We start from the raw sequence: 25,500 nt of genomic DNA on the forward strand, positions 1-25,500 counted from the left end.
ACACACCGGCGAATCACTGGTTTCCTTATTTACCAAACCCGGTTTAAGCATATTTATCGGTTAAGGTAAAGCGACATCGTTTTATCCCTCGGGGAACGAAATCTATATATACATTTTTGATTACTTTTGAATATGTTTAAATTTATAGCAGATAAATTTTTGGTTACTTATGAAATATAATTAAATACTAGTATATATAATCTGTTTTCGTAACAATGTCAATTAAATTAATTTAGCCAACTCGAATTCAAAATTTAATAGAGTGAATTTGAATAAGTAAATTATTAAAAGATCGACTCAAGAGCTAAAGGGTCGTGAGAGACAACAAGGGCAAAAGGGTAATTTTCTTTTCTGAGAATCTTCTTCGCTACTCACCTCTTTTAGTACGAGTTTTTTTTTGTTTGTTACAGAGAGTGAGAGCGAGACTGTTATCGGTGAGGAGAGAGAGAGCTTGAGGCAGTTGTTGGGAGAGGAGCGCTCTGTTCATCGCAAGGTTTCGCGAATTTCCGGTGAGTCTCTGGCCAAAATATAGGTTAACTGGACTCACAGAGACTCTGTTATCGGTGAGAGAAAGCTTGAGGCAGTTGTTGAGAAAGGAATGCTCTGTCCATCGCAAGGTTTCGCGATTTTCCGGTGAGTCTCCGGCCAAAATATAGGTTAACTGGACAAATTTCTGTGTTCTTTCTTCGCTGCTTAATTCAATCGGTTAGATTTCTTAGGATTTGCGATTTGAAGCTGGATTGAGGTCGATTTCTTCACACGATACATTAGAATCAGGTTACTTAGAAACTAAACTGTTGTTCACTCGCGAAACTCGGTTCACACCATAGAGAATCGATCGATTAGACTCGTAGATTGACTCGGTAGAAGTAGAGTTTATCATAGAATCGATTTTAGAACTCGGTAACCTCTTAAAACCTAATAACCTTACATATTTATGTGCATCTCCATTTCTTACTTCATTCTCAGATACTGAATCTTGTTTTTTTTTTTGTTTTTTTTTTTTGCAGATAATGGAACAACCCTATCTTGCTCCTCGTCGGGCAGACTTGCAATGTCACCTTTGGGATTGCCATAGGTGCCTCCTTCCTTATTGCATGGGGATCCATAAAACGGTTGCAGTGTCTAGTGAAGCCGACACGAGGGCAGCTGTAATAGTAGACGGTATTACTGATCACGCACAACTTGTGGCATCGGAAAATGTCTCAGAGGCACACTGCTGAACTTTCCATGTGGAGCACCTATACTTCCGGTTCATGTTTTGTTCATCCATCCGTGGCAGCAAGGAGAGGTCTTCGACCTTGCAGTTGGTCCAAATGAAAGAGAGCGGCTGTTTCTTTTTGCATCTGAACCCGAACCTCCTCAGCATATACAATCCATTTAGAGGCATATACAGACTAGGTGGGCTGCAGCGAATGTAAGAATGAGAAGTTGGTACTTAAGGTTCCCGATAGTTCAGAACGGTTTTTTTAGGCTAACTCAATTCTCTATAATGGGACATGGACGAGCTATATACTGGCTGTTGTTTAGGCCGTATATTCCAGAGATCATAATCCAGGAGCCCGGGACTGTGGAGATGCCAGACAACATTCCAGATCCTCGGCCTTCTAATCAACCATCACCAGATAGCCCAACGGATTCTCAACCATCTGGTTTGTCTGAGGTTGGAGATTGTTCTGCGTCCGAATCTCCCTTTCCTGTTGCTGGCATCAGCATTACGTTCATGCTCAACCAGATGCTTGACCTTGATGCAGGTACAACCAGTTTAAACATCTTCCATGATTGCATAGTTATTACTCTATAAGCCTACGGCTCTATGCTCTTACATGCATTGAGCGGCTATCTTGTGACAATTACTTTCGAGCTTATGACAGTATCCTATATATATACTAACAATAAATTCCGTCCTTCAATTTTACAGGGATACCACGACGTATTGTTTTGGACAATCTTCTGAGGCTCCTTTCCGGTAGTTCTCAGGCAATGCTGCAACCATTATAGATTACTAAGCTTGTGTGCCTACATTTGACCTTTGACTTGTGTTGTTAGCAGTGGAAGAATCTGCATCTGACATTCGTCATTGCACTGCCTTCAAGCTAATCGATCAGCAGTGGCTCTCCATGCGCGCTTCAGTTGCCTTCAACCGGAAGTATTTCAACTTGCTGTACTTTGCTTGGAATTCAAAGGTAAGCATTTACAAACGCTTAACAAAACTGTCCCATATGATATTTATATCAGGAAATGCCATTGAATGTTTCTTAATGCAAATTTTCCTGTGCCTTTTGTTTGTTTCCTGCAGAAATCCTTCCACGACCTTCAGTGGAAACAGGCTAGCGACTGTTCTGTGTCTGAATACCGCAGCTTCGTAAGGTTCCCTTCGGGTAATTCTCAGACAACGCTGATCAAAATTCATTACTCTTTCTCTTGTCAGTAGTTAAGGTTACAATGCATTTTATTCTTGTTCGAATTGTGTTGTTGTTTGCAGTGAACGGATCTGCATTTGACCTTTGTAATTGCATTGCTTTCAAGCTAATGGGTCAGCAATGGCTCTCCAGGGGCGCTTCATACATGGAATTTAACGTAAGTATTATTTTAGCATCCTATTCACATGTTTGACTTGGAGTTCGACTTGTTTCTTAATGACATTGAATGTTTCTGAATGCAAATATTCCCGTGCCACTTGTTTGTTTCCTGCAGAAATCTTTCCAGGACCTTCAGTGGAAACAGGCTGCCGATTGTTCTGCGTCTGAATACCGCAACTTCGTTGCCGGGATCAATATTACTACGGTCATGCTCATCGAGAGGCTTGAACTTGAAGCAGGTACAACCACGTTTGTTATTCTCCATGATTGGATAGTTATTCTTCACTCCCGATTTTGATCTTCTAATTGGCCATGGATTTAGTTTTAAACACTTTCCATGATTGCATAGTTATTACTTTGTAAGCCTACGGCTCTATGCTCTTACATGCATTCAGCTATCTTGTGACAATTACTTTCGAGCTTATGACAGTATCCAATATGTATAAACTAGCAATAAATTCCGCCCTTCAATTTTACAGGGATACCACGACGTATTGTTTTGGACAATCTTCTGAGGCTCCTTTCCGGTAGTTCTCAGGCAATGCTGCAACCATTATAGATTACTAAGCTTGTGTGCCTACATTTGACCTTTGACTTGTGTTGTTAGCAGTGGAAGAATCTGCATCTGACATTCGTCATTGCACTGCCTGCAAGCTAATCGATCAGCAGTGGCTCTCCATGCGCGCTTCAGTTGCCTTCAACCGGATGTATATCAACTTGTTGTACTTTGCTTGGAATTCAAAGGTAAGCATTTACAAACGCTTAACAAAACTGTCCCATATGATATTTATATCAGGAAATGACATTGAATGTTTCTTAATGCAATTTTTCCCGTGCCTTTTGTTTGTTTCCTGCAGAAATCCTTCCAGGACCTTCAGTGGAAACAGGCTAGCGACTGTTCTGTGTCTGAATACCGCAGCTTCGTAAGGTCCCTTCGGGTAATTCTCAGACAACGCTGATCAAAATTCATGACTCTTTTCTCTTGTCAGTAGTTAAGGTTACAATGCATTTTATTCTTGTTCGAATTGTGTTGTTGTTCACAGTGAACGGATCTGCATTTGACCTTTGTAATTGCATTGCTTTCAAGCTAATGGGTCAGCAATGGCTCTCCAGGGGCGCTTCATACATTGAATTTAACGTAAGTATTATTTTAGCATATTCACATGTTTGACTAGGAGTTGGACTTGTTTCTTACTGACATTGAATGTTTCTGAATGCAAATATTCCCGTGCCACTTGTTTGTTTCCTGCAGAAATCTTTCCAGGACCTTCAGTGGAAACAGGCTGCCGATTGTTCTGCGTCTGAATACCGCAACTTTGTTGCCGGGATCAATATTACTACTGTCATGCTCATCGAGAGGCTTGAACTTGAAGCAGGTACAACCACGTTTGTTATTCTCCATGATTGGATATATAATCTTCACTCCTAGTATTGATCTTCTAATTGGCCATGGCTTTACTTTTAAACATTTTCCATGATTGCATAGTTATTACTTTGTAAGCCTACAGCTCTATGCTCTTACATGCATTCAGCTCTGTTGTGACAATTACTTTCGAGCTTATGACAGTATCCAATATGTATATACTAGCAATAAAAACCATCGTTCAATTTTACAGGGATACCACGACGTACTGTTTTGGAAAATCTTCTGAGACTCCTATCCGGTAGTTCTCAGACAATGCTGCAACCATTATAGATTACTAAGCGTGTATGTCTACGTTCGATTTTTGACTTGTGTTGTTAACAGTGGAAGAATCTACATCTGACTTCCGTCATTGCACTGCCTGCAAGCTAATCGATCAGCAGTGGCTCTCCATGCGCGCTTCAGTTGCCTTCAACCGGATGTATATCAACTTGTTGTACTTTGCTTGGAATTCAAAGGTAAGCATTTACAAACGCTTAACAAAACTGTCCCATATGATATTTATATCAGGAAATGACATCGAATGTTTCTTAATGCAAATTTTCCCATGCCACTTGTTTGTTTCCTGCAGAAATCTTTCCAGGACCTTCAGTGGAAACAAGCTGGCGATTGTTCGTTAGGTGTTGGAATACCGCAACTTCATACATGGAATCTAACGTAAGTATTATTCTGCAACATGTTTTACTTGCTTCTTCCTCAACTTATCATATTGGCTCAAACATTTGCTGAATAGGTGCCTGATACTAGTGTGGCTTGCTAACATAAGACCACTGACCTGAAATATCAAATACACCACCAAGATAAGAGTCTTCGTTGAATAAGATACAGTTATATAAGATTACCCTATGTTGAGAGTAAGATATGCGAAAAATTATGATGCAAGTCCATGGTCAAGCCAAAAGCAATAACTAATTTGCATACACAATTAGGTTAGAACCTGTATGCTTGCAGGTCCCCACTCAATAAAATTAACAAGCTTTCTTTCTCGTATCCTCTGCAAACTTTCATGCACCTAGTATCAAGTAGTGAAACAGCAGAGTAGATTACATCAACAAGAAAGAATTAACCATTCCATCCTCAATGTTTGAAACAAATAAATTTATTTATATTTTTTATTTCAATCCGAAATTTAGTACCCAAAAGCATAAGTAAGAAGTGGGATAAACTAATAAAAACTTGGAAATTATAGTACTTGTTGGATTTGCAAGTTAAAACTCCATTGGTCATTGTATTTATAATGTTAGTGATCTTCTAAAAATAGTTTGTTGTATTAATTTTAATTTTAAATTTATTGGAATTTTTTTTGTATTGGTACTAGGATTTAATCCGCGGTACACCGCGGGGCAAAATATTATTTTATGTATTTCATATAATAATTTATAATTTATTGGACTTTTAAATTGATGTTATAAAAAAAATTCTCATTTAATTATTGTATATTATAAATAATATAGTTGAAATATGGTTAAGCTTTTGCTGATAATGAACTCCGCCGTACGGTTAATCTCATACTGTGATTCAAATTCCAACTCCATAGATTAATCACCGGAAATTGTCAACCTTTCTGGCCGAATAACTAAAATCGTATTCGTCGACTTGGATTTGCGGTTGAAGAAAAACAAACCAGACGAAGTAGAATGATGAGTGATGAAACGGTGCCGTTTCTGTTGAGCCTTATAAGACATTGTTTCAACCGTGTCCACTATATCCTTTTTCTCTCTCACTCCACCATTTCCTTAATTTTTTTCTGTTTCCTTCTTCTTCTTTTTTTCCTCAAACACCATTTGTAATAAGTTATCGGAAAGAGACTCTCCGCTAAGGAGAGCCAATCAGGAACCGACAAGCTTACATAGGAAAAAAAATTGTTACGAACCTGAGCTTTTTTGGCTAAACAATCAGTCCGACAATTAAACTCGCGAGGAATAAATCTAATCTTAAAAGACGGGAAAAAACAAATAAGATACCGAAAAGAGGCCAACTCTGCTGCGAATGTAGGCCACTCAGCGAAAAAACAAATAAGAGAGTTTGGAAATCTGATAAGGCGCCATAATTGCTTAGCTAGTAAGGCTTGATTAAATTCTTCAAGCGTTCTAAAGCCAAGACCTCCTTCGATATAAGGAGAGCATAGCTTATCCCATGCTATCCAGTGGATACCATTACTGTTTTCATTGGTTTTCTCCCAAAAGTTCGCAATGACACTACTTAGTTTTGAGCGAATAGCTTTAGGGAGAAGAAAACACGACATAACGTATGTCAGAAGTGCCTGTGCTACAGACTTTATAAGAACTTCTTTGCCGCCTTTGGACAAGAATTTTGCTGACCAAGTGTTTAGTCGTTTCTGGAGTCTGTCTCGCACAAAGGAAAAGACTTGAACTTTAGAGCCGTGAATTTGTTCAGGTAAACCCAAGTAAGATCCCATGCCACCGTCTTTGTGGATCCCTATAGATGACTTAATGGTATTTCGGGTTGCATTATCCACTTCATGGCCAAACATTATCGAAGATTTAGCAGTATTTAACTGTTGTCCCGAAGCCTCGCCGTAAATGCGGAGAATGTTGATGATTTCTTGGCCTTGGGTCGGGTCGGCTTTGCAGAAAAACAAACTATCGTTTGCAAACAAGAGGTGAGATGTGGATGGGCTAGCCCGAGAGATCTGAAGGCCTTGAATACGCCCATTCCATTCGGCATCTTTAAGCTTTACCACCAAGGCTTCCGTGCACAGGATAAACAGGAAAGGAGAGATCGGATCGCCTTGGCGGATTCCTCTGGACAGTCTAATGGAACCTCTGGGTGAGCCATTTAAGAGCACTTTATACGAGACCGAGGAAATGCAGAAGAGTATCATCTCTACCCATTTTATTTAAAACTTAAATAAATAACTAAATTAAATTATATTTTGAGAGAGTCATAAAATCTCTACCTGTTACACATGTTTTAAAATGAGTTATCGACTGTCACGTCATCTATACAACAGAAGAGCTATATTGCATGTGACTTTTTAGATTGTGGTTTGACCTGTATTTATTTGATATGGAGGTTTGTTTAAAAAAAAAAATAACATTGAGGTTTTTTTTTGCACAAAATTCTTATGTATTCAAACAGAGTTATCGCGTGCCACGTCATCGTTATCACGGGAAGTCTGTATTGCGGGTGACTTTTGAGATTGTGAGGTTGATTTGTATAATCCAGATTTAGAGGGTAAATTTACAAACGAAATTGACTTAGAGGGTTGTTTTAAGATAGATGTTATATCTAGAATAAAAAAATGATATGTTTTAATAATTTACAAAAGCCGACAAATTAGATAATTGGAGATCCAACGGCTGAAAAGAGAACATGCCGAAGATCTCTCTCTCATGGGCAGCAATATATAAAGCCACCCCTCCCATAGCCAGTGCCCAACATTAGCCTCTCATCCGCCGATCTAAACCCTAATTTTCTTGTCCATCGAAATCATGTCGGATGAACGCGACGGTAAGATCTCTCTGTCTCTTGCACCTATGTTTCTGATTATAACCTATCTGTATTTTTCTTGCTCGGAATTGTTTCTGATTATAATCAGGCTCTTGTCGATCTATCATACTAAATTATAATCGATCAATCTGTCATAGTAAAATCAATGGTTGGATGGATCTAATTGATTGTATTCATGATCCGATTGTATAGTAAATCAATGGTTTAATGGTTCTAATCGATTGTATTCATGATCCGATTGTATGATGATGCTTTCTCCGTTTTTGTGCAGAAGTGAAAGTGATTACCACATGCGTCTTCTGGGACCTCGAGGATTACCCACTCGGGTATCCTGATATGATTTATCAGAGTATCAAGCCAGCTCTTGAGAATAACGGTTGTCGTGGTGAGGTGTCAATCTCAGCTTATGTTCAGAATGAAACGTTACCGGATGACTTGCTAGATATATTTCGTGAGGCTGGAGTCAAAATCTCATCCGTACCCAAAGGTGACTAAAAAACCCTAGTCTTTTATTCTCTGTTTTTACTTACGTATAGGTCTAGAATCTAATCTAGATCTCCGTTGTTATTAGATTACTCAAAGCATAAAAGAGTTGCTAGGATGTTCTTGGACATTCTTCTATGGGCAGTGGAGAATCCTGATCCAGCAAATCTGATGATCATCTCAAACAACTTCTCAGAACACAAGTTGTTTGTCAAGACTCTTTCTTATTTGAATAAAAGAGGTTACAGTGTTCTCTTAGCAGAGCCTGGTAAGGTCGCATCAGAAGAGGTACGTCTTTGTGTAAGCTCGGTAGATGACTTCGAGCAACGTGAAGTGGAAGAGCATAGCAAAGATTCGTCTGAGCACTAGCTGATGCAGAGTTGCTAATAATGTCTCACTTATATTATGATCCTCTCCTTTTCTGTCAAACGGCTTTATGAATACACAGGCACTGTAACCGGAATCTGAAAGTAATGTAGCAATAGCAAGAAAAAGCAAAATTTGTTCCTGAATAGTTTGGTCTAACAATTGTGTCCGTCTAAAGATTTTGTCTTTCTTCTTGCAGTGGAATCATTGTACAGACATTCTATCTGGAAACTTGTCTGAAATCAATTGGGTAACGTCAATAAACTATTTCGTAACTCCATCACTTGCGTAACCCTAAACGATAAACATTGTTGGGTAGAAATTGACGGGGGTCTTAGTTTGGGTTGGAAAAACCCGTCCCCAAATAGTTGGGGTTGAAAATGGCCGTTTTCCCGCCACGTCAATGCCACAATATCGCTGACTCAGCAGCCGTTAAATCCCGAACTAACACCGTCTTCTGTCATGTTGAAATCGGCTAATTTTCATTAGTTTAGGTTTTGAATTTAAATTAGTTTTGAGTTTGGGTAGAAATTGACGGGGGGTCTTAGTTTGGGTTGGAAAAACCCGCCCCCAAATAGTTGGGGTTGAAAATGGCCATTTTCCCCATGACTAGCATTATGATTTACTTACCCATTTTCCAGATTTCAAGTATCCAAGGGGGACCAAGTTATCCTTGTTGGTCACAGGCGGCTTGGCATAGCAGAGAGATGATAACTCAGTAGAGTAACAGCGTTCATACTTGGTAGAATTTTCAATTAAGAAAGAATTTCAAAGTTCCAAAGCCTTGAAAGTACGTCTTCACATGTGTTCTTTGGTTGATCAAGTCACTTTTTGTTAAGGGAGAAAATTTTCCTTTATACAGGTGAGTGAAGAACCACTTACCGTCAGAGTTGATCATTTGCCTCTTATAATATGAGACTACTGTTTGGTTAACCATTTCTCACTCTTTGTACAGGATAATCCGTTTGACATGGGACGATGATGTCATCAAGGCAACATCTTTTGAAGTTATTTCAACTCTTAGGGTTCTACTAAAGACAAGTTCACTATGGAGAGATCACGTTCAGATATATACCCAGGCATGTTCTCTTTATAACTTTCACCTGTGCTGGTAAAAAGGTCTCAGGGTACAAGTATCTTAGTTGATGTCTTTCAACTTGTGTAGTTGCGATATGTGGTGTAAATAAGCACCAAGCTCAAGAAGTTCTTGAAGAACTGGATGTAAGTAGCTTCATTATTGTTGTAAGTGTATGATTTTCCGTTCTTGGTCAATCTCTCACTCTGTTTTCATTGACCCAGGTTCACAAACGTACGGTTGACACTGGAATTGATGAAAAAAGGAAATGGAAATTAGCAAGATTCAGGTACTTCATTCCCTTATTCTTGTGTCTATCCCACTAAGGGACTACTTATCTGCTAAAGGTTTGAATGAGATCAGATTCTTATCTACTGAGCCTTTTTATAGGTATCCATAGCAAAAGCAATTGAAGAAAGAATTAGCGGTGAGCAACGCCGTCACGTGCTAAATGAGCAGCTCAAGGCTATAAAGAAGGTATTACTCTGCCCGCCTCACAATATATGCTTGCTATTTTCATCCACATACCATGTCCGTGTAGTGTATACATATTTGGTTTGATTCATTTAAGTGATCCAATTCAGGGGCTTGGTGTGGAGACAGATGACAAATCTGCACTTTTTGGTCAGTACTAACTTAAACTATCTTCAATTATATGTAGTCAGTTTATATCCTCGTTAGAAATTTATAATTTCACTGCATCCCTATCTCTCTTTCGACTAATATTGGCTAGTTCTCTCTTTTCTCCAGTCAGCACTCACAGGTGAATCTCTTCCGGTGACCAAAAATCCCGATTCCTCAGTGTACTCTGGTGCAACTTGCAAGCAAGGTGAAATTGAAGCAGTTTTTATAGCTACTGGTGTCCACACTCTCTTCGGTGAAGAGTTTTTTTTCTTCTTCTGATTTCCAGGTTATGACAGCAATATGAAATTTCTGTATCTGCTTGATTGCAGTGGGAATGGCGATTGAAATCATCGTTATATACGGCCTCCAAAAGAAAGATGAAACATTAGTGCAGGCTTGGGGATGTAGAATACGAGGTTGTGTGTGTAGAGATGATATAATGGAAAGATTCATGTTTTATGTGTGATTTAGTTTGCAGATTAATAGAGAGAGAGACAGTTGGAAGAGGAGATGCATAAGAAGTTATGTGCAACCCAGTTCAGAAAACTTGGAGCTGATATGCACACATGACTATGGCTTCTTGGAAAGGTAAAGGTTCAATCTTTTTATAAGACACAAAATAATTTGATTTAATTGGTTATTTGATATGGTTTTGGTGTATGTTTCGTTGATAGGGGGTTAGTAGGGAGTGTGAGCGAGTATTGTGCGAAACGAGTGAAGTGTCCTGTGATTATCGTCAAGAAGCAACCTCAAGATAGTTGAGCTTATCATATCTCTTTTATGATTGTATATGTTTTAAAGCAATTGATGTAAAATTTGAATCAATCTTCGTATGCAATCATAAATACATGACGGGTTTAAATAGTAATAGCACAATATGATGAAAACAAAAAGCTGATTTTTCCGTTGATACTAAAATTAATTAGTTAGGATATAGTGGCTATATACTATCCGAACGACGCCGGTTTTAGCTTTCGTCTTTGTCAAAAAGAACCCTAATTGTTGTTCGTTACATAGAAAAAAAAGCCCATACTTTCTCAATACCTTTTTCTTTCCTATTTCTGTCGGCCTACTACATTTCAACTAAAAGGAAAACCTAGACTTGGGCTGTAGGTCGAAGCTCAAATCCCCCAACAAAAACCACGCCGTCTGTACAAAACGCGAATCTGCGAAAAACTGACTCAGCCAAAAAAACCTAGGTCTGGGAGTTCGGTGAAATCGGGTTATTCGGGTCGGGTTATTTGGTTTTGAGAAAATTCGGTTTTTGAAAAATCCTCCCGAATTGAACCGAAATTAAATTCGGTTCGGGTCAATCGGTACTCGGATTATTCGGTTCGGTTATAAGATTTAAAAATAATTCCGAATTAAACTGATTTTTTTTCTATTTCGGTTTATTTAACCGAATTACAAAAAATATATGAATAATGGGCTAAAAACAAAGCCCAAACCCATTACAATCATTTAAAGCATTAAAAAAAATTACAACCCAATTAAAAGTAACAAATTTACAGCCCAACCCATTAAAAATTAGGGTTTTCAACACATTTGTTGACAGTGACGTAGCAGCGACGGGCGGAGACGAACTCCCAGGCCAAAAAAAACTCTAATCTCTTTTCCGTCAAACAATGTCTCCAGAAAGTAAGTGTTGCGATATTGATCTCTATTCTTGTTGCGATGCAATCGATCGATCGATTTGAACTGATAGTTCTTATTTTTTTTCTTTTCCCCTTTGTCTAGGCACCAACAAGCTCGACAACCCTTATTCTGCTCGTCCTTCCCGTTCGACTAGGAGGCCTCCTAACTCGTTAGAAAGATTTCATGAAGGCATTAATGAGGCTTCAAGTAGGCTGTGAACTGTACTACTTCCAGAGTTTGAGATGAAAGAAACTCACCGAAAGTTTGGGTTTTTTGGTTTCTGGGATATTGGTACGACAAAGTTGCCTGAGGGTTATGCGGTAAACAATTTTAAAAGAAGGATTGGATGATACAGTAAAACTCACGATTCTGATAAACACAATAGATTCTGATAAACACAATTTCAAATCTCCGATTACTTAAATCCAGAATACAAACGATCGATTCGACGTTCATGAAACACCAAATGATCAAAATGCTAGCTCTCGAGAAGAGAGAAACCTAGCCATACAAGTTTACCAAAGAATTCAAAGAAATCACAAATTGTTTGATAATGAAAACGATGAGCTAAACAGTGCTCATATAGTCTCTAACGGCCATCTACGATCTGCCAATCACCACCTGCCACGCGTTGATTCCAGACTCTTCTTATTTTGCCACTTGAATCCGCACGTGCCAACCCACACGTGTAATACTATATCAAATCTCCCCCTCTTCAAACAACCTTGACCTCAAGGTTCTACGCATCAAACTGGGGAAATTTCCTCTGAAGATCAAAAAGAAATTCCCAAGTTGCTTCCTCTATAGGTTCATTACTCCATTTCACAAGCACCTTTGTTGCTGCTCGGCCCTGACGGTTCACCATCTTACGTTCAAGGATTTGCTCAGGAAGCCTCTGCAGAGTATTAAGAACAGAGGGTAACCGAGTCGAAGTAGGAACATTACCAACAAGAACCTTCAATTGAGACACATGGAAGACCGGATGAATCTGAGACTGAGCTGGTAAAGCCAATTTGTACGCCACTTCACCACAGCGATCAATAATCTTGTAAGGACCAAAGTACTTTGGAGAAAGCTTCTGATTAACCCGCAGAACCACCGACTGCTGTCTGTACGGCTGAAGCTTGACATAAACATAGTCACCAATAGCAAAATCACGTTCAGTTCTTTGTTGATCCGCAAACTGCTTCATACGGTGTTGTGCCCTCATCAAATGGAACTTCAAGAACAGAATCATGTCTTCTCTCCCTTGTAGAGAACAAGCTATCACAGCAACTTTAGACTCTCCCGGTAGATATGGCAAATGAATTGGAGGGGCCTGTCCATAAACAATTTCAAATGGTGTCATCCTGCTGGAAGAGTGGTAATTGGTGTTATACCAATACTCTGCCAAAGCAAGCCATTTACTCCACAACTGCGGTCTAGCATGGCACATACACCGGAGATAAGTCTCCAAACATCTGTTAGCATTGATTTCAAAACCAGACTTGAAATCTCTTAGTACTACTCGATGTTTGAACTTCAATCTCCTAAACTTGTAAAACGTTTTCTGTCGTCTCTTTGCCAACCCTTTTCTTCCTAGTAGAATTATATCAAAACCTGTGAATTTCCAGAACTTGAAAACGCCATCAGATTGGAAGGCAACACAATCACTTCCACAATATAATAGGGATTGCTTTTTCTCCAAAATTGCAGATGATAATTCCTCAAGAACATAGACAGATTCACCGTTACAGAGCAAATTCTTCTTTGTCACCATCATCTTGGCTTGAATCAAGTCTTGTTTCAAATTACAACTATGCATCTCTAACTTCACTGCATTTAAGTTCACAGATTCTGGTTCTTCTTTCATCAGTACCTGCGATTGGCAATGGTCTAAGCAATCTTCCACTGCTCCTTTGTTATCTGTATACAACTCGCTGCTCTCCATTATAATCCGATCATACACAGATTGTTCTCCATGACCTGCATCAGTCTTCTTTTTTCTGAATTTGAACATCCAAGATTTGACCCTTTTTGTTTTCTTCTTTGTTCCCATTTTTTCTTTATGTCGAAACGACTTATTGATCTCTGGTGCTTCATGAACTTCTCCAACAACGACTAAGCTCAAAAAATTCTTGATATAGACAATTTCAATTCCACCAAACAACTTTACCTTCCTTGTTGTTCGAGGCCTATCAATCCTACGATCACACAATTTTGGAAAGGAGAACACATGATTGCGCAGCCTCCATAGTCTCTTATTCTCTTGTTTATATTTAAACATCCAAGACTTCAAACCTTTTCTCCTTTTCTTCAATGTCAGTCTGTCTTTAGCCTGAGACCTTTTACCAAACACTTGGTGTGCACAACAATTTTTGGTGTTACTTATCACATTATGACTCTTCTCAACATCACTGTGAACCTCAAATATCTTATGAATGTTCTTTTGAATCCATTCATGCTCCAGATTCTCATTCATCACCACATTGTCAATATTTTCAAACCGTAAATTGGCTTCCCTAAGTTCATTACTCCTCAAAATCTCAGAATTAGCAATTGATACATGTGGAGTTGATTCTTCCTCCAATAATGCTCCATGTACTAAATTGTCTTCTAAGCCAATCGATTCCATTTCAACCTCAATTTCGTCTTCTTCGTTATCCTCCTCAGCTTTCAGTTCACTATCCCTCTTAAGTGGAAGGCTCCCAACGTTATCAATGTTGCTTCGAGGATGTGCATACTCATATAAACTTCCAATTGAGAAACATTGCTGAATCGTTTGAGGCTGAAACATTTGAACATTCACTCGAGTATCTATTTGTAAACCATCCAAATAAACTCTAACTAAGTCATCTTCTCTCAGATTCACTCTTGTGCTAAGCAACTCAAACTTTTTGTGATACTCAACAATACCGTTCATCTCTTTTAACTGCTTTAACTCAGCAATTGGATCATCTAACTCTCTTAAATCTGTTTGATGCTTCAATCATCTCTGAAAGAGTTCTATAAAACTTCTGATTTTGTTCCTTCACCAGCTCCTCCAACCGCGACATACGCGCCGCCATCGGATCTTCCACTTCCTCCTCTTTTCCTTTCGATTCACCATCCTGAGACCTTCTAAGCACCATTTTCCGAGAAACGACGCAGCTCTGATACCTTTGATACAGTAAAACTCACGATTCTGATAAACACAATAGATTCTGATAAACACAATTTCAAATCTCCGATTACTTAAATCCAGAATACAAACGATCGATTCGACGTTCATGAAACACCAAATGATCAAAATGCTAGCTCTCGAGAAGAGAGAAACCTAGCCATACAAGTTTACCAAAGAATTCAAAGAAATCACAAATTGTTTGATAATGAAAACGATGAGCTAAACAGTGCTCATATAGTCTCTAACGGCCATCTACGATTTGCCAATCACCACTTGCCACGCGTTGATGCCAGACTCTTCTTATTTTGCCACTTGAATCCGCACGTGCCAACCCACACGTGTAATACTATATCATTGGAGCTGCCCTTAAAACACGTAATCAAGACTACTTTTGCATTGGTCTACTCGGATATGGAAATTTCAGACTTTTTGACCATCATGAGATTGCTGTTATGAAAAATTATGGATTCAAACTTTGCCATGTGGAAAGAAGAGCTCGTACATGTACCCGTAGGGGTTGTGGTAAAGTCATAGAATCTCATGAACCGGAAGGTAGTAAATCTTTAACAACAGTTTTGAAATATAGTTTGATTTTCTCTCTCTCTCTCTCTCTCTCTCTCTAATATTATTCTCTCTTTTTTTGTTCGTTCTCAGATCAGTATGGTAGTCGTTATAAGGGTAAAATGGATTTAGCTGATGCGTTGGTGGTTCAGTCCATGTTCTTCTATCGCATGGATGTTGGCACGCCAGCTAATATGCTCGTCCTATCGAGTGATCCCGATTTTGCAACTACGGTTGCTACGTTGAAGTCGAGAGGAGTTACAGTCTTTGTTGCAGCAGAACAAGATGCTAACCCTATTCTTCTTCGAAGTGGAGATGCTGGCTGGTACTGGTCTAAATTGATTAATGGAGAGGGCTCTGATTTCTGATCTCTGAAGAAGAGAAATTTGATCGGGTAATAGTTATGCTTTAGTTATTACTTTAGATTTTAGTTAACGTATAGGTTTATTAGGTACTTCTTGAAAGTGTAGGACTGGTTCGTGTCTGGTCTCTTAAGAAGTGTTCAAGAAGTAGAGCTCTTCCTAGATATACATAAATTCAATGCTTTCTCTTAGTTATGGACCTATGGTTATCAAAATGGTTTAAGGTTCCTTTTATATGTGATTTCTGTTTCGGATTTCCTTGATCGTGTTTGAGTTATTTTCATCTTGTTCTTCCGGTTATCATCTGTGTTTTGTGACCGTATTGCTTAGCAGCTCATTAAAATCGCCCATTATAGGCCAAGGACTATTTCTTCTGTTTATTCCAATCCTCTCTAGTCTCTCCGAGAGATGGTTTCTTAATCTTGGATTTGGGTTCCCATATACAGAGGACAAGTAGAAACTTCATTACTTTTTACATAGCAATCTACAAGATTAAAGGAATGGAAATAAAGAGAGACATCTTATGACTGCTTCCATAAATCTACTAAATTAAAATATCAAATACCTCATTTTAATATACGATGAAATAAAAACAGAAAAGTTAAAGAGTAATTTATTTAATTTAATATAATAACAATCTCATAGGAAGCCAGTAAAACAGCTTCTGACATAGCACAAATCTTTCGTTGTAATCAAACTGAACTTCTTGGAGTTACTACTCGTGCTTGTATCCAGACGCCTTCCCGCTTCTCCCAACTGTATAAGGCTCCGGCAAAGTTTTCTCACTATTTATCTCCAAACCGCGATAAGCTCGGCTGAGGAAATACTCGGGGTCCAGATTTCACAGCGGTTTGTTTACTGAGAGTTATGATCATTTCCTTTCAATTGCAATGCTTTCTCTGCGGTTTGTACCAATGCCATTGTCTCTCCTGTGTCTTCTTCTCCATTCTTAGCTTGATCTGCATCAAGTAGCACACTGTTTCTCAAACTCATGGAATCAACAAAAAAGGCTTTTGTTGACTGAACAATGTATCCCAATTCTATGATACCGTTTGTTTTGTGATCTTCTACGTAACCACCCTGAAAGAAGGAGAACCGTGGCTCCTCTTGCCCGCTACGTGCTTCTGATTCCGATTTTACAGAGTTGATCACATCTTGGAAATGCATTAGGTATGCACCTGTCCATTCACTCCCTCTGTGGAACCAGAAACACTAAAGACACCAATTCAGGAACTCGTGGATCGAATACAAAAACTATAACGATTTTCGCATTATAATAATTTCTCTCTGTACCTGCTAAAAGCAAGATTGGCTTCGAATGGAGTAATGACAGGGGACATGAACTCTTTGCTATCTAGAAGAGCAGTTCGGGCACAAGAGAAGTAGATGAAAACATCGCACTAAGAAGAAAAAAACACAAGACATGAAAAGGTATTACTCATTTGACATATCTAAATTTGATAATTACAGCTCAATGACAAGCCGTTGTTAACTTACCTCGGGGAAGTTTGCGAGTTTGGCCGGATTAGGCCGTCCCATGGCAAGAATGTAAGATTTTTTGCCAGCTGCAGATATGAGTGCTTGCATATGGTGAATCATATGAAGGTAACCAGCTGCATATATTGCCAGGTGACATTAGACATTTAATGAACTTATCAATCTTGACATCACAAATGCAAAAGAATAGGAACTTACCAACACCAAGAGTCCCCACCAAAATACCTATAATATTTGCATCCTTAGCTTTTTCCACCAAGTAATATCTGCAACACATAACTCTGAATGAGGACTTGAAATGTAAATCCACAGAGATAATAAAGAAGATCGAAAGGATTGACAAAGTTTCATATTGTGATGTACAATGTCTGCATGAAACAAGTGATTATACCGTCGCTTAAGCATCCTTCTTTGCTGATAAAATTCCATCACCAAAGAATCTTCTTCAGCATCATATCTGACTAAGATCAACAAACAAACATAAACAAGAAGATAAGCTATTCATGTCTATGTCGATCCATTGGATATTTGTTTAAGAAAAATGGACAGTAGCAAGTTACTCAAAAACGATTGACATAACCAAGAACTAGATCAAGAAATATCCATGGATAAAGCCATATACCTATGTCACAACCATTGAAGGTCAGTACTACATTGGCAAAAGCTGAACTGTCAGAACCTATCCAGAAAAGTAAATAGTCCTCGATTTTGCTTCCTTCTGGCAAGTCCCAAGTTAGCCCTCCTAGTCTATAACTCCTAGATGAGGATAAGCTATCACTAGAATCACTTTCGCTATATGATCTCGGATGCTCCATGGATTATCTAGGATCTTTGGATGGACTAATGAATGAACACAAGACATTGGCTACAGATAACTTCAACTGAGACTCAGTCTTCGATAATCCTATTTCTTCTTGGATATGGGGAATCACATGCGTGTATTGTAGACCATAAAGAATCTGAAAACAAAGCAAAGATTGAGAAAACAGAACATGTTTATCAATATGTACTTCATAAAGATAAACTAGCCTCATATACATAATAGGCTCCAAATGCTTAACGCAGCTGGAGACGTTTATCGAAGCTTTTCCGAAAACGAAGAATGCTGGAAGAACCGATGTCCTGCGAAAACATAAAACCTCACAACAAGACATTGTTTCAACAAGGGAATTTACAGCAATTACATAAATCAAGAAAAGGGTTTACGACTCACGGGCTTAGACATGTTTGACCGTAATGAACAACACATTCAGCATCAATATGCAAAGCTCCAACTTCATCAATGCAGCAACTACCATAAGTTGTGTCAGCCATTACAAAGAACCTGACTTCTCTGTCAGTAAGCAAACGAGTTTTGCTCTTAAGAGCACTCACGACCTTAGTCGAATCCTTTAACAACTCATCCGGGAACTATCACAGAAACAAGACAAAGAAAAAACTAAGCTTTATCATCTCCATATTCATTAAATTAACAATTTTAGCTAAGAAACAAAATCAAACTTCTCCATTCAGAAACTGGAGTCACGGAGAAAAGTTTTGGTACCTGTAAAGCAATTCTGGTGAAGCTTTTGCTGATAATGAACTCCGCTGTACAATTAATCTCAAACTTTGATTCAAATTCCAACTCCATAGATTAATCACCGGAAATTGTCAACCTTTCCGGCCGAATAACTAAAATCGTATTTCGACTTGGATAAATTGCGGCTGGAGACGAAACAAACCAGATGATCGATGAAACGGTGCCGTTTCGGTTGAGCCTTATGGGGACTATCAAAAATTCAAACACACCGGCGAATCACTGGTTTCCTTATTTACCAAACCCGGTTTAAGCATATTTATCGGTTAAGGTAAAGCGACATCGTTTTATCCCTCGGGGAACGAAATCTATATATACATTTTTGATTACTTTTGAATATGTTTAAATTTATAGCAGATAAATTTTTGGTTACTTATGAAATATAATTAAATACTAGTATATATAATCTGTTTTCGTAACAATGTCAATTAAATTAATTTAGCCAACTCGAATTCAAAATTTAATAGAGTGAATTTGAATAAGTAAATTATTAAAAGATCGACTCAAGAGCTAAAGGGTCGTGAGAGACAACAAGGGCAAAAGGGTAATTTTCTTTTCTGAGAATCTTCTTCGCTACTCACCTCTTTTAGTACGAGTTTTTTTTTGTTTGTTACAGAGAGTGAGAGCGAGACTGTTATCGGTGAGGAGAGAGAGAGCTTGAGGCAGTTGTTGGGAGAGGAGCGCTCTGTTCATCGCAAGGTTTCGCGAATTTCCGGTGAGTCTCTGGCCAAAATATAGGTTAACTGGACTCACAGAGACTCTGTTATCGGTGAGAGAAAGCTTGAGGCAGTTGTTGAGAAAGGAATGCTCTGTCCATCGCAAGGTTTCGCGATTTTCCGGTGAGTCTCCGGCCAAAATATAGGTTAACTGGACAAATTTCTGTGTTCTTTCTTCGCTGCTTAATTCAATCGGTTAGATTTCTTAGGATTTGCGATTTGAAGCTGGATTGAGGTCGATTTCTTCACACGATACATTAGAATCAGGTTACTTAGAAACTAAACTGTTGTTCACTCGCGAAACTCGGTTCACACCATAGAGAATCGATCGATTAGACTCGTAGATTGACTCGGTAGAAGTAGAGTTTATCATAGAATCGATTTTAGAACTCGGTAACCTCTTAAAACCTAATAACCTTACATATTTATGTGCATCTCCATTTCTTACTTCATTCTCAGATACTGAATCTTGTTTTTTTTTTTTGTTTTTTTTTTTTGCAGATAATGGAACAACCCTATCTTGCTCCTCGTCGGGCAGACTTGCAATGTCACCTTTGGGATTGCCATAGGTGCCTCCTTCCTTATTGCATGGGGATCCATAAAACGGTTGCAGTGTCTAGTGAAGCCGACACGAGGGCAGCTGTAATAGTAGACGGTATTACTGATCACGCACAACTTGTGGCATCGGAAAATGTCTCAGAGGCACACTGCTGAACTTTCCATGTGGAGCACCTATACTTCCGGTTCATGTTTTGTTCATCCATCCGTGGCAGCAAGGAGAGGTCTTCGACCTTGCAGTTGGTCTAAATGAAAGAGAGCGGCTGTTTCTTTTTGCATCTGAACCCGAACCTCCTCAGCATATACAATCCATTTAGAGGCATATACAGACTAGGTGGGCTGCAGCGAATGTAAGAATGAGAAGTTGGTACTTAAGGTTCCCGATAGTTCAGAACGGTTTTTTTAGGCTAACTCAATTCTCTATAATGGGACATGGACGAGCTATATACTGGCTGTTGTTTAGGCCGTATATTCCAGAGATCATAATCCAGGAGCCCGGGACTGTGGAGATGCCAGACAACATTCCAGATCCTCGGCCTTCTAATCAACCATCACCAGATAGCCCAACGGATTCTCAACCATCTGGTTTGTCTGAGGTTGGAGATTGTTCTGCGTCCGAATCTCCCTTTCCTGTTGCTGGCATCAGCATTACGTTCATGCTCAACCAGATGCTTGACCTTGATGCAGGTACAACCAGTTTAAACATCTTCCATGATTGCATAGTTATTACTCTATAAGCCTACGGCTCTATGCTCTTACATGCATTGAGCGGCTATCTTGTGACAATTACTTTCGAGCTTATGACAGTATCCTATATATATACTAACAATAAATTCCGTCCTTCAATTTTACAGGGATACCACGACGTATTGTTTTGGACAATCTTCTGAGGCTCCTTTCCGGTAGTTCTCAGGCAATGCTGCAACCATTATAGATTACTAAGCTTGTGTGCCTACATTTGACCTTTGACTTGTGTTGTTAGCAGTGGAAGAATCTGCATCTGACATTCGTCATTGCACTGCCTTCAAGCTAATCGATCAGCAGTGGCTCTCCATGCGCGCTTCAGTTGCCTTCAACCGGAAGTATATCAACTTGCTGTACTTTGCTTGGGATTCAAAGGTAAGCATTTACAAACGCTTAACAAAACTGTCCCATATGATATATATATCAGGAAATGACATTGAATGTTTCTTAATGCAAATTTTCCCGTGCCTTTTGTTTGTTTCCTGCAGAAATCCTTCCAGGACCTTCAGTGGAAACAGGCTAGCGATTGTTCTGTGTCTGAATACCACAACTTCATACATGGAATTTAACGCAAGTATTATTCTACAACATGTTTGACTTAGTTGGACTTGTTTCTTTATCTTTACCTATATAAAGTCTCCAAACAAATAATGGTAATTTTGTGAATATCTAAATGACAGACGGTAATGAAATCGACAAGGATAGAGATAATGATTGAAGACATAACACAAGGAAAGGAAAAGTTTGTATCGTTTGACATGCCTTGAAGATTTGCCAGCATTCAAGCCTATTCATTACTGCCATAGCTTTTGGCGCCTTTTTTTTTTGTTGTCTCTTTTGAGAAGTAATTTGTCGGACAGCCTCCTTATGGTGTTCGGCATCGTCGGGCCAAAATTGGCATTCTTAAACCCTATATGTTGTAGACCCATATATTCTAAATTTGGTCTCAAAATTTTACGGCCAAAACTCACAAGTACCAATACATGAAAGTCGAACGCTCCATTTCATGTAACCTTCTAATCACAAACACCATTGTTTTCTTCCTCAAAGTCCTTTGGCTGAACAAGAGCAGAGTACCTGTACAATCGGGTCATCAAAACAGAGGCAGAGTCTATCCTCTGCTCCCCCTCTTGTTGTCTGTAAGAAGAAGAGTTTTGCTACGAAAAGGCTTTGTCTGTCTTCAAGCATTAACAAAAAGTTGGGGAACTCAGAGAGTTTCAGAGAAGTGTTGACTACTGATGAATTAAGAAGAAGCTCGAGGAGTACCAGTAAAAGGAGCGATGTGGTTGCCTAAGTTACCAAGAACGACAAACAAATAATCAGATTCCAGAGACTACTAAGAGAGGGAAAACAAGTCAAATAGTCACGGTAGAGAAAGGACATGTTTCTAAAAATCCAACTTCAAAACAAGCATATAAATTTATGGGTTTAGACACAGAAAAGAGGCTCGTGCAAGAGCAATGCGTCATGAAGCAATTTATGAATTTAATGTTACACAATAATTATATATACCTGGATGATTAGAGTTTCAAGCTTTGGAGACTGCTTAAGCAGATACGGCAGTAGTCTCCAACCTCGTTTATCCTTACTCCCAAAAGTTAAGCTTACCAGATTGTTGAACACCGGTAGCCGTAGTCCATGTTTAACACATCGAGAAATCACCTGAAATACACATGCGCACACGAACTTTAAGAATGTCCAATTAAGCTTTAAAAAGTTTAAAGAAAGTCGCAAACTTACATCAGCAGAATTGGCAGAGAGACGCATGGTCTTAATGTTGCTTATCCCAATAAAGAGACCCGATATATCCGGCCTCTTGATTATATTAGAATAACGAAGGTCCAGCCTAGCTTCGACCAGGGACTTCAAGTTAACTTGTGGATACAAAGACAATGCATAATCGGAGTAGTCCAGGAAGACAAGACTTGGGGCATCAAATGACATACCAAGATCAAGATCATAGTCAGAATCGTATTGAACTGATAGTTTCTCGATGATCCGACTCGATATGCAGAATGGAAGTCCTACATACTGCTTGTGACGTACAAATAGCTCCTCGAGCACCGGACAACCAGGAAGAAGCACATAACACAGATCTTCATATTCAAAAAAGATTGAATCGATGAAGAGACTCTTAAGCGCCGGAAGAGACTCTTAAGCGCCGGAAGAGACAAATCTGGAGGAAGCTTTCCAAAAGCAACTTGTGTTCCCAGTGTCAGCTTAACCAGCGTCTTGCTCGTGAAGAGCGCATGAGGTAAAAAGACATCACCATGAGTCTGTATATTTACGGGCAGTTGCCAAACACCAGTTTCAGAACGAGGAACGGGGTCCCAGCGAGGCTTAATACTTACGCCCAGCTCCACAACACCACGATCCAAGGCATTACATACCCAGCGGACCACATGAGCCAACTCGCTGTCGTGGTCATAGTGACATTTCAGGGAGAATTTCTTGAGAGGAGAAGCGCATTGCAAAGCGAGTGTTCTGTCGACAAAATTCCTGAAGCACTCCTTGATCACATCCCTCCTTTGTTTACCCTCTTCCGGTTGCAGCAAAACAGAATCATCAAAATCGAGATTATGCACCAATGCAAACACATTCCTCCACTTTTTGGAGAGAAGAGATGTTGAAGCAGCCAGTTTGGTGGGAACTAAGGACAAGATGTCTCCCAGAACCTCATGAGGGAGCCAGCTGATTGCATCTTTGGAGCCAGTATCCAAATTTTTTGTATCCATATAGACAGAACCAGCCTCTTCCTTAAAAGTGTCTGAAACATGATGAAAGTGAGATCAGAGTGATTCAACAGCTGGATAAACCAACATGCAGCCGAACAAAAAGTTGGATATTTCTAAAACCTTGCGAAAGCTCAAAAATTGTCTGAATGTTATTGATAACCAGAGAGATAACAAAGAACGGAGAAGTTCCACAAACCATACGATCCAGTTTTCATAACTACAAAGATTTGAGAAAGCAATTACGAGATGAAGCTGAAGTTTAAGAAAAATAACAAGGTTAGAGAAGCTTTTTTCTCAAGGGAAGATTCGATTAGTGCCAATCTACAACAGCCGATTAGTGCCAATCTACAACAGCTACATCAAAACCAGTCTATCTATAATCTAATGGAAGCTCGAAAGAACAAGACTTTGAGAGCGAAGCAGAGGAAATCACGGAGAACAGAGATCAGAGAAGATCCACATCCCAAAATTGCAATTGACAATAACAAGGTTACAGAAGCTAAATGTTCACACTTTTCCCCGTTTGGAATTGAATTGATTGAAAAATTAGAGCTCGAAATAACACCATGAAGCTCAAAATAAAACTTTGGGGCGCCTGTAAGAAGCAGAGGAAATCATGGAGAACAGAGGTCAGAGAAGATCCACATCCCAAAGCTTGCAATTAACAATGACGTTCGACAAAGAAAAAAAAAACAAAACTAAAAGAGGGTTTAGAAACTAAAGCGTCAACCTTTTAATTTTCCGATTGTATTCAAAGGTTCTGGCTTTCTCGCAAGTGTGGAGGACGTCGCACAGAGAGAACGATAGAGTCTCCGATTCGGTTAAATCTATTTATTCCCAATGTTTCCCATTGTCGTCTTTTAAACCGGACTATCAATCATACCGGCGAGCTCTAGGTTTCCGTATTGATTAAAACCGGTTTTAGTATTTATTTATCGGTCGAGATTTGCAAATCTATCAATCACACACTGGTTTCCCTATTTATCACACCCGGTTTAAGTATATTTTATCGGTTCTGACAACGACATCGTTTAATCCACCGCCGTCAAAAACAATTTCTTCGTTTAATGGACGGCTGAAAATTAAGGAATCAACAACTCTCACATGTGTGTGCAAACATTCTCTCTTCAAACAATCTCATACGAAGCCAGTAAAACAGTTTCTGACCTAGCACAAATCTATCTTTGTGATCAAACTGAACTTCTTGGAGTTTGCTATTCGTGCTTGTATCCAGACGCCTTCCCGCTTCTCCCAACTATGTAAGGCTCTGGCGAAGTATTCTCACTATTTATCTCCAACCCGCGATAAGCTCGGCTGAGGAAATACTCAGGTCCTGAATTTGCAGCGGTTTGTTTAGTCAGTGAGTTATGATCATTGCCTCTCAACTGCAATGCTTTCTCTGCAGCTTGTACCAATGCCATTGTCTCTCCTGTGTCTTCTTCTCCATTCTTAGCTTGATCTGCATCAAGTACCACACTGTTTGTCAAACTCATGGAATCAACAAAAAAGGCTTTTCTTGACTGAACAATGTATCCCGCTTTCTATGATACCGTTTGTTTTGTGATCTTCTACGTAACCACCCTGAAAGAAGGAGAACCGTGGCTCTTCTGATCCGCTATGTGCTTCTGATTCTGATTTTACAGAGTTGATCACATCTTGGAAATGCATTAGGTATGCACCTGTCCATTCACTCCCTCTGTGGAAACAGAAACACCAAAGACACCAACTCAGGAACTCGTGGATCGAATACAAATACTATAACGATTTTTGCATTATAATAATTTCTCTATGTACCTGCTAAAAGCAAGATTGGCTTCGAATGGAGTAATGACAGGGGACATGAACTCTTTGCTATCTAAAAGAGCAGTTTGGGCACAAGAGATGTAGATGAAAACATCGCACTAAGCAAAAAAACATAAGACATGAAAAGGTATTACTCATTTGACA

General features: G+C 39.2%; 4 protein-coding genes, 1 long non-coding RNA gene and 2 pseudogenes across 13 annotated transcripts; 4 read left to right on the forward strand and 3 right to left on the reverse strand.

Annotated features, from left to right (window-relative positions):
- The first annotated feature begins 419 nt into the window (after nt 1–419).
- On the forward strand, nt 420–21,830 carry LOC110228621. 7 transcript variants are annotated; one of them, XM_021026421.1, is made up of 14 exons: nt 420–633; nt 1,011–1,754; nt 1,922–1,969; nt 2,050–2,186; nt 2,300–2,381; nt 2,486–2,580; nt 2,698–2,821; nt 3,062–3,109; nt 3,190–3,326; nt 3,835–3,958; nt 4,199–4,246; nt 4,330–4,463; nt 21,307–21,388; nt 21,499–21,830. In XM_021026421.1, the coding sequence occupies exons 2-13, from the start codon at nt 1,424–1,426 to the stop codon at nt 21,385–21,387; spliced, it is 1,389 nt and encodes a 462-aa protein (XP_020882080.1). In that variant the 5' UTR covers nt 420–633; nt 1,011–1,423; the 3' UTR covers nt 21,388; nt 21,499–21,830. The 7 variants fall into 7 exon arrangements, with proteins under 7 accessions (XP_020882080.1, XP_020882078.1, XP_020882077.1 ...); XM_021026419.1 differs by lacking the exons at nt 4,199–4,246; nt 4,330–4,463 and adding exons at nt 20,929–20,976; nt 21,057–21,193 and having other exon boundaries at nt 21,307–21,392; XM_021026418.1 differs by lacking the exons at nt 4,199–4,246; nt 4,330–4,463 and adding exons at nt 20,929–20,976; nt 21,057–21,193.
- Nucleotides 7,371–8,490, forward strand: LOC110228623. The gene is made up of 3 exons (XM_021026424.1): nt 7,371–7,479; nt 7,751–7,966; nt 8,051–8,490. The coding sequence occupies exons 1-3, from the start codon at nt 7,461–7,463 to the stop codon at nt 8,329–8,331; spliced, it is 516 nt and encodes a 171-aa protein (XP_020882083.1). The 5' UTR covers nt 7,371–7,460; the 3' UTR covers nt 8,332–8,490.
- LOC110228625 lies at nt 9,488–10,895 on the forward strand. 3 transcript variants are annotated; one of them, XR_002332094.1, is made up of 7 exons: nt 9,488–9,549; nt 9,628–9,692; nt 9,794–9,880; nt 9,988–10,027; nt 10,154–10,232; nt 10,314–10,615; nt 10,702–10,895. It is a non-coding gene; the product is annotated as an uncharacterized LOC110228625 (long non-coding RNA). The 3 variants fall into 3 exon arrangements; XR_002332093.1 differs by having other exon boundaries at nt 10,357–10,615; XR_002332092.1 differs by having other exon boundaries at nt 10,154–10,615.
- LOC110228624 lies at nt 15,255–16,027 on the forward strand. Its single transcript, XM_021026425.1, has 2 exons — nt 15,255–15,356; nt 15,459–16,027. Exons 1-2 carry the CDS (start codon nt 15,257–15,259, stop codon nt 15,731–15,733), a joined length of 375 nt encoding a protein of 124 aa, XP_020882084.1. The 5' UTR covers nt 15,255–15,256; the 3' UTR covers nt 15,734–16,027.
- Nucleotides 16,270–18,880, reverse strand: LOC110228620 (2-(3-amino-3-carboxypropyl)histidine synthase subunit 2-like). The gene is given in 11 exon segments (XM_021026414.1): nt 16,270–16,559; nt 16,561–16,591; nt 16,593–16,686; nt 16,777–16,922; nt 17,021–17,127; nt 17,225–17,340; nt 17,423–17,490; nt 17,616–17,685; nt 17,847–18,346; nt 18,438–18,634; nt 18,768–18,880. Coding segments are annotated over 11 exon segments (1,533 nt in total). The 5' UTR covers nt 18,855–18,880; the 3' UTR covers nt 16,270–16,442.
- Nucleotides 21,831–21,873: 43 nt separating the features above from the next.
- LOC110228622 lies at nt 21,874–24,475 on the reverse strand (annotated as a pseudogene).
- Nucleotides 24,476–24,533: 58 nt separating this feature from the next.
- The window catches only part of LOC9312583, a 2,648-nt pseudogene continuing 1,681 nt past the window's right edge, over nt 24,534–25,500 (reverse strand).

Source organism: Arabidopsis lyrata (assembly GCF_000004255.2).
Source record: "Arabidopsis lyrata subsp. lyrata unplaced genomic scaffold ARALYscaffold_5, whole genome shotgun sequence".
NCBI classification, from domain to species: Eukaryota; Viridiplantae; Streptophyta; class Magnoliopsida; order Brassicales; family Brassicaceae; genus Arabidopsis; species Arabidopsis lyrata.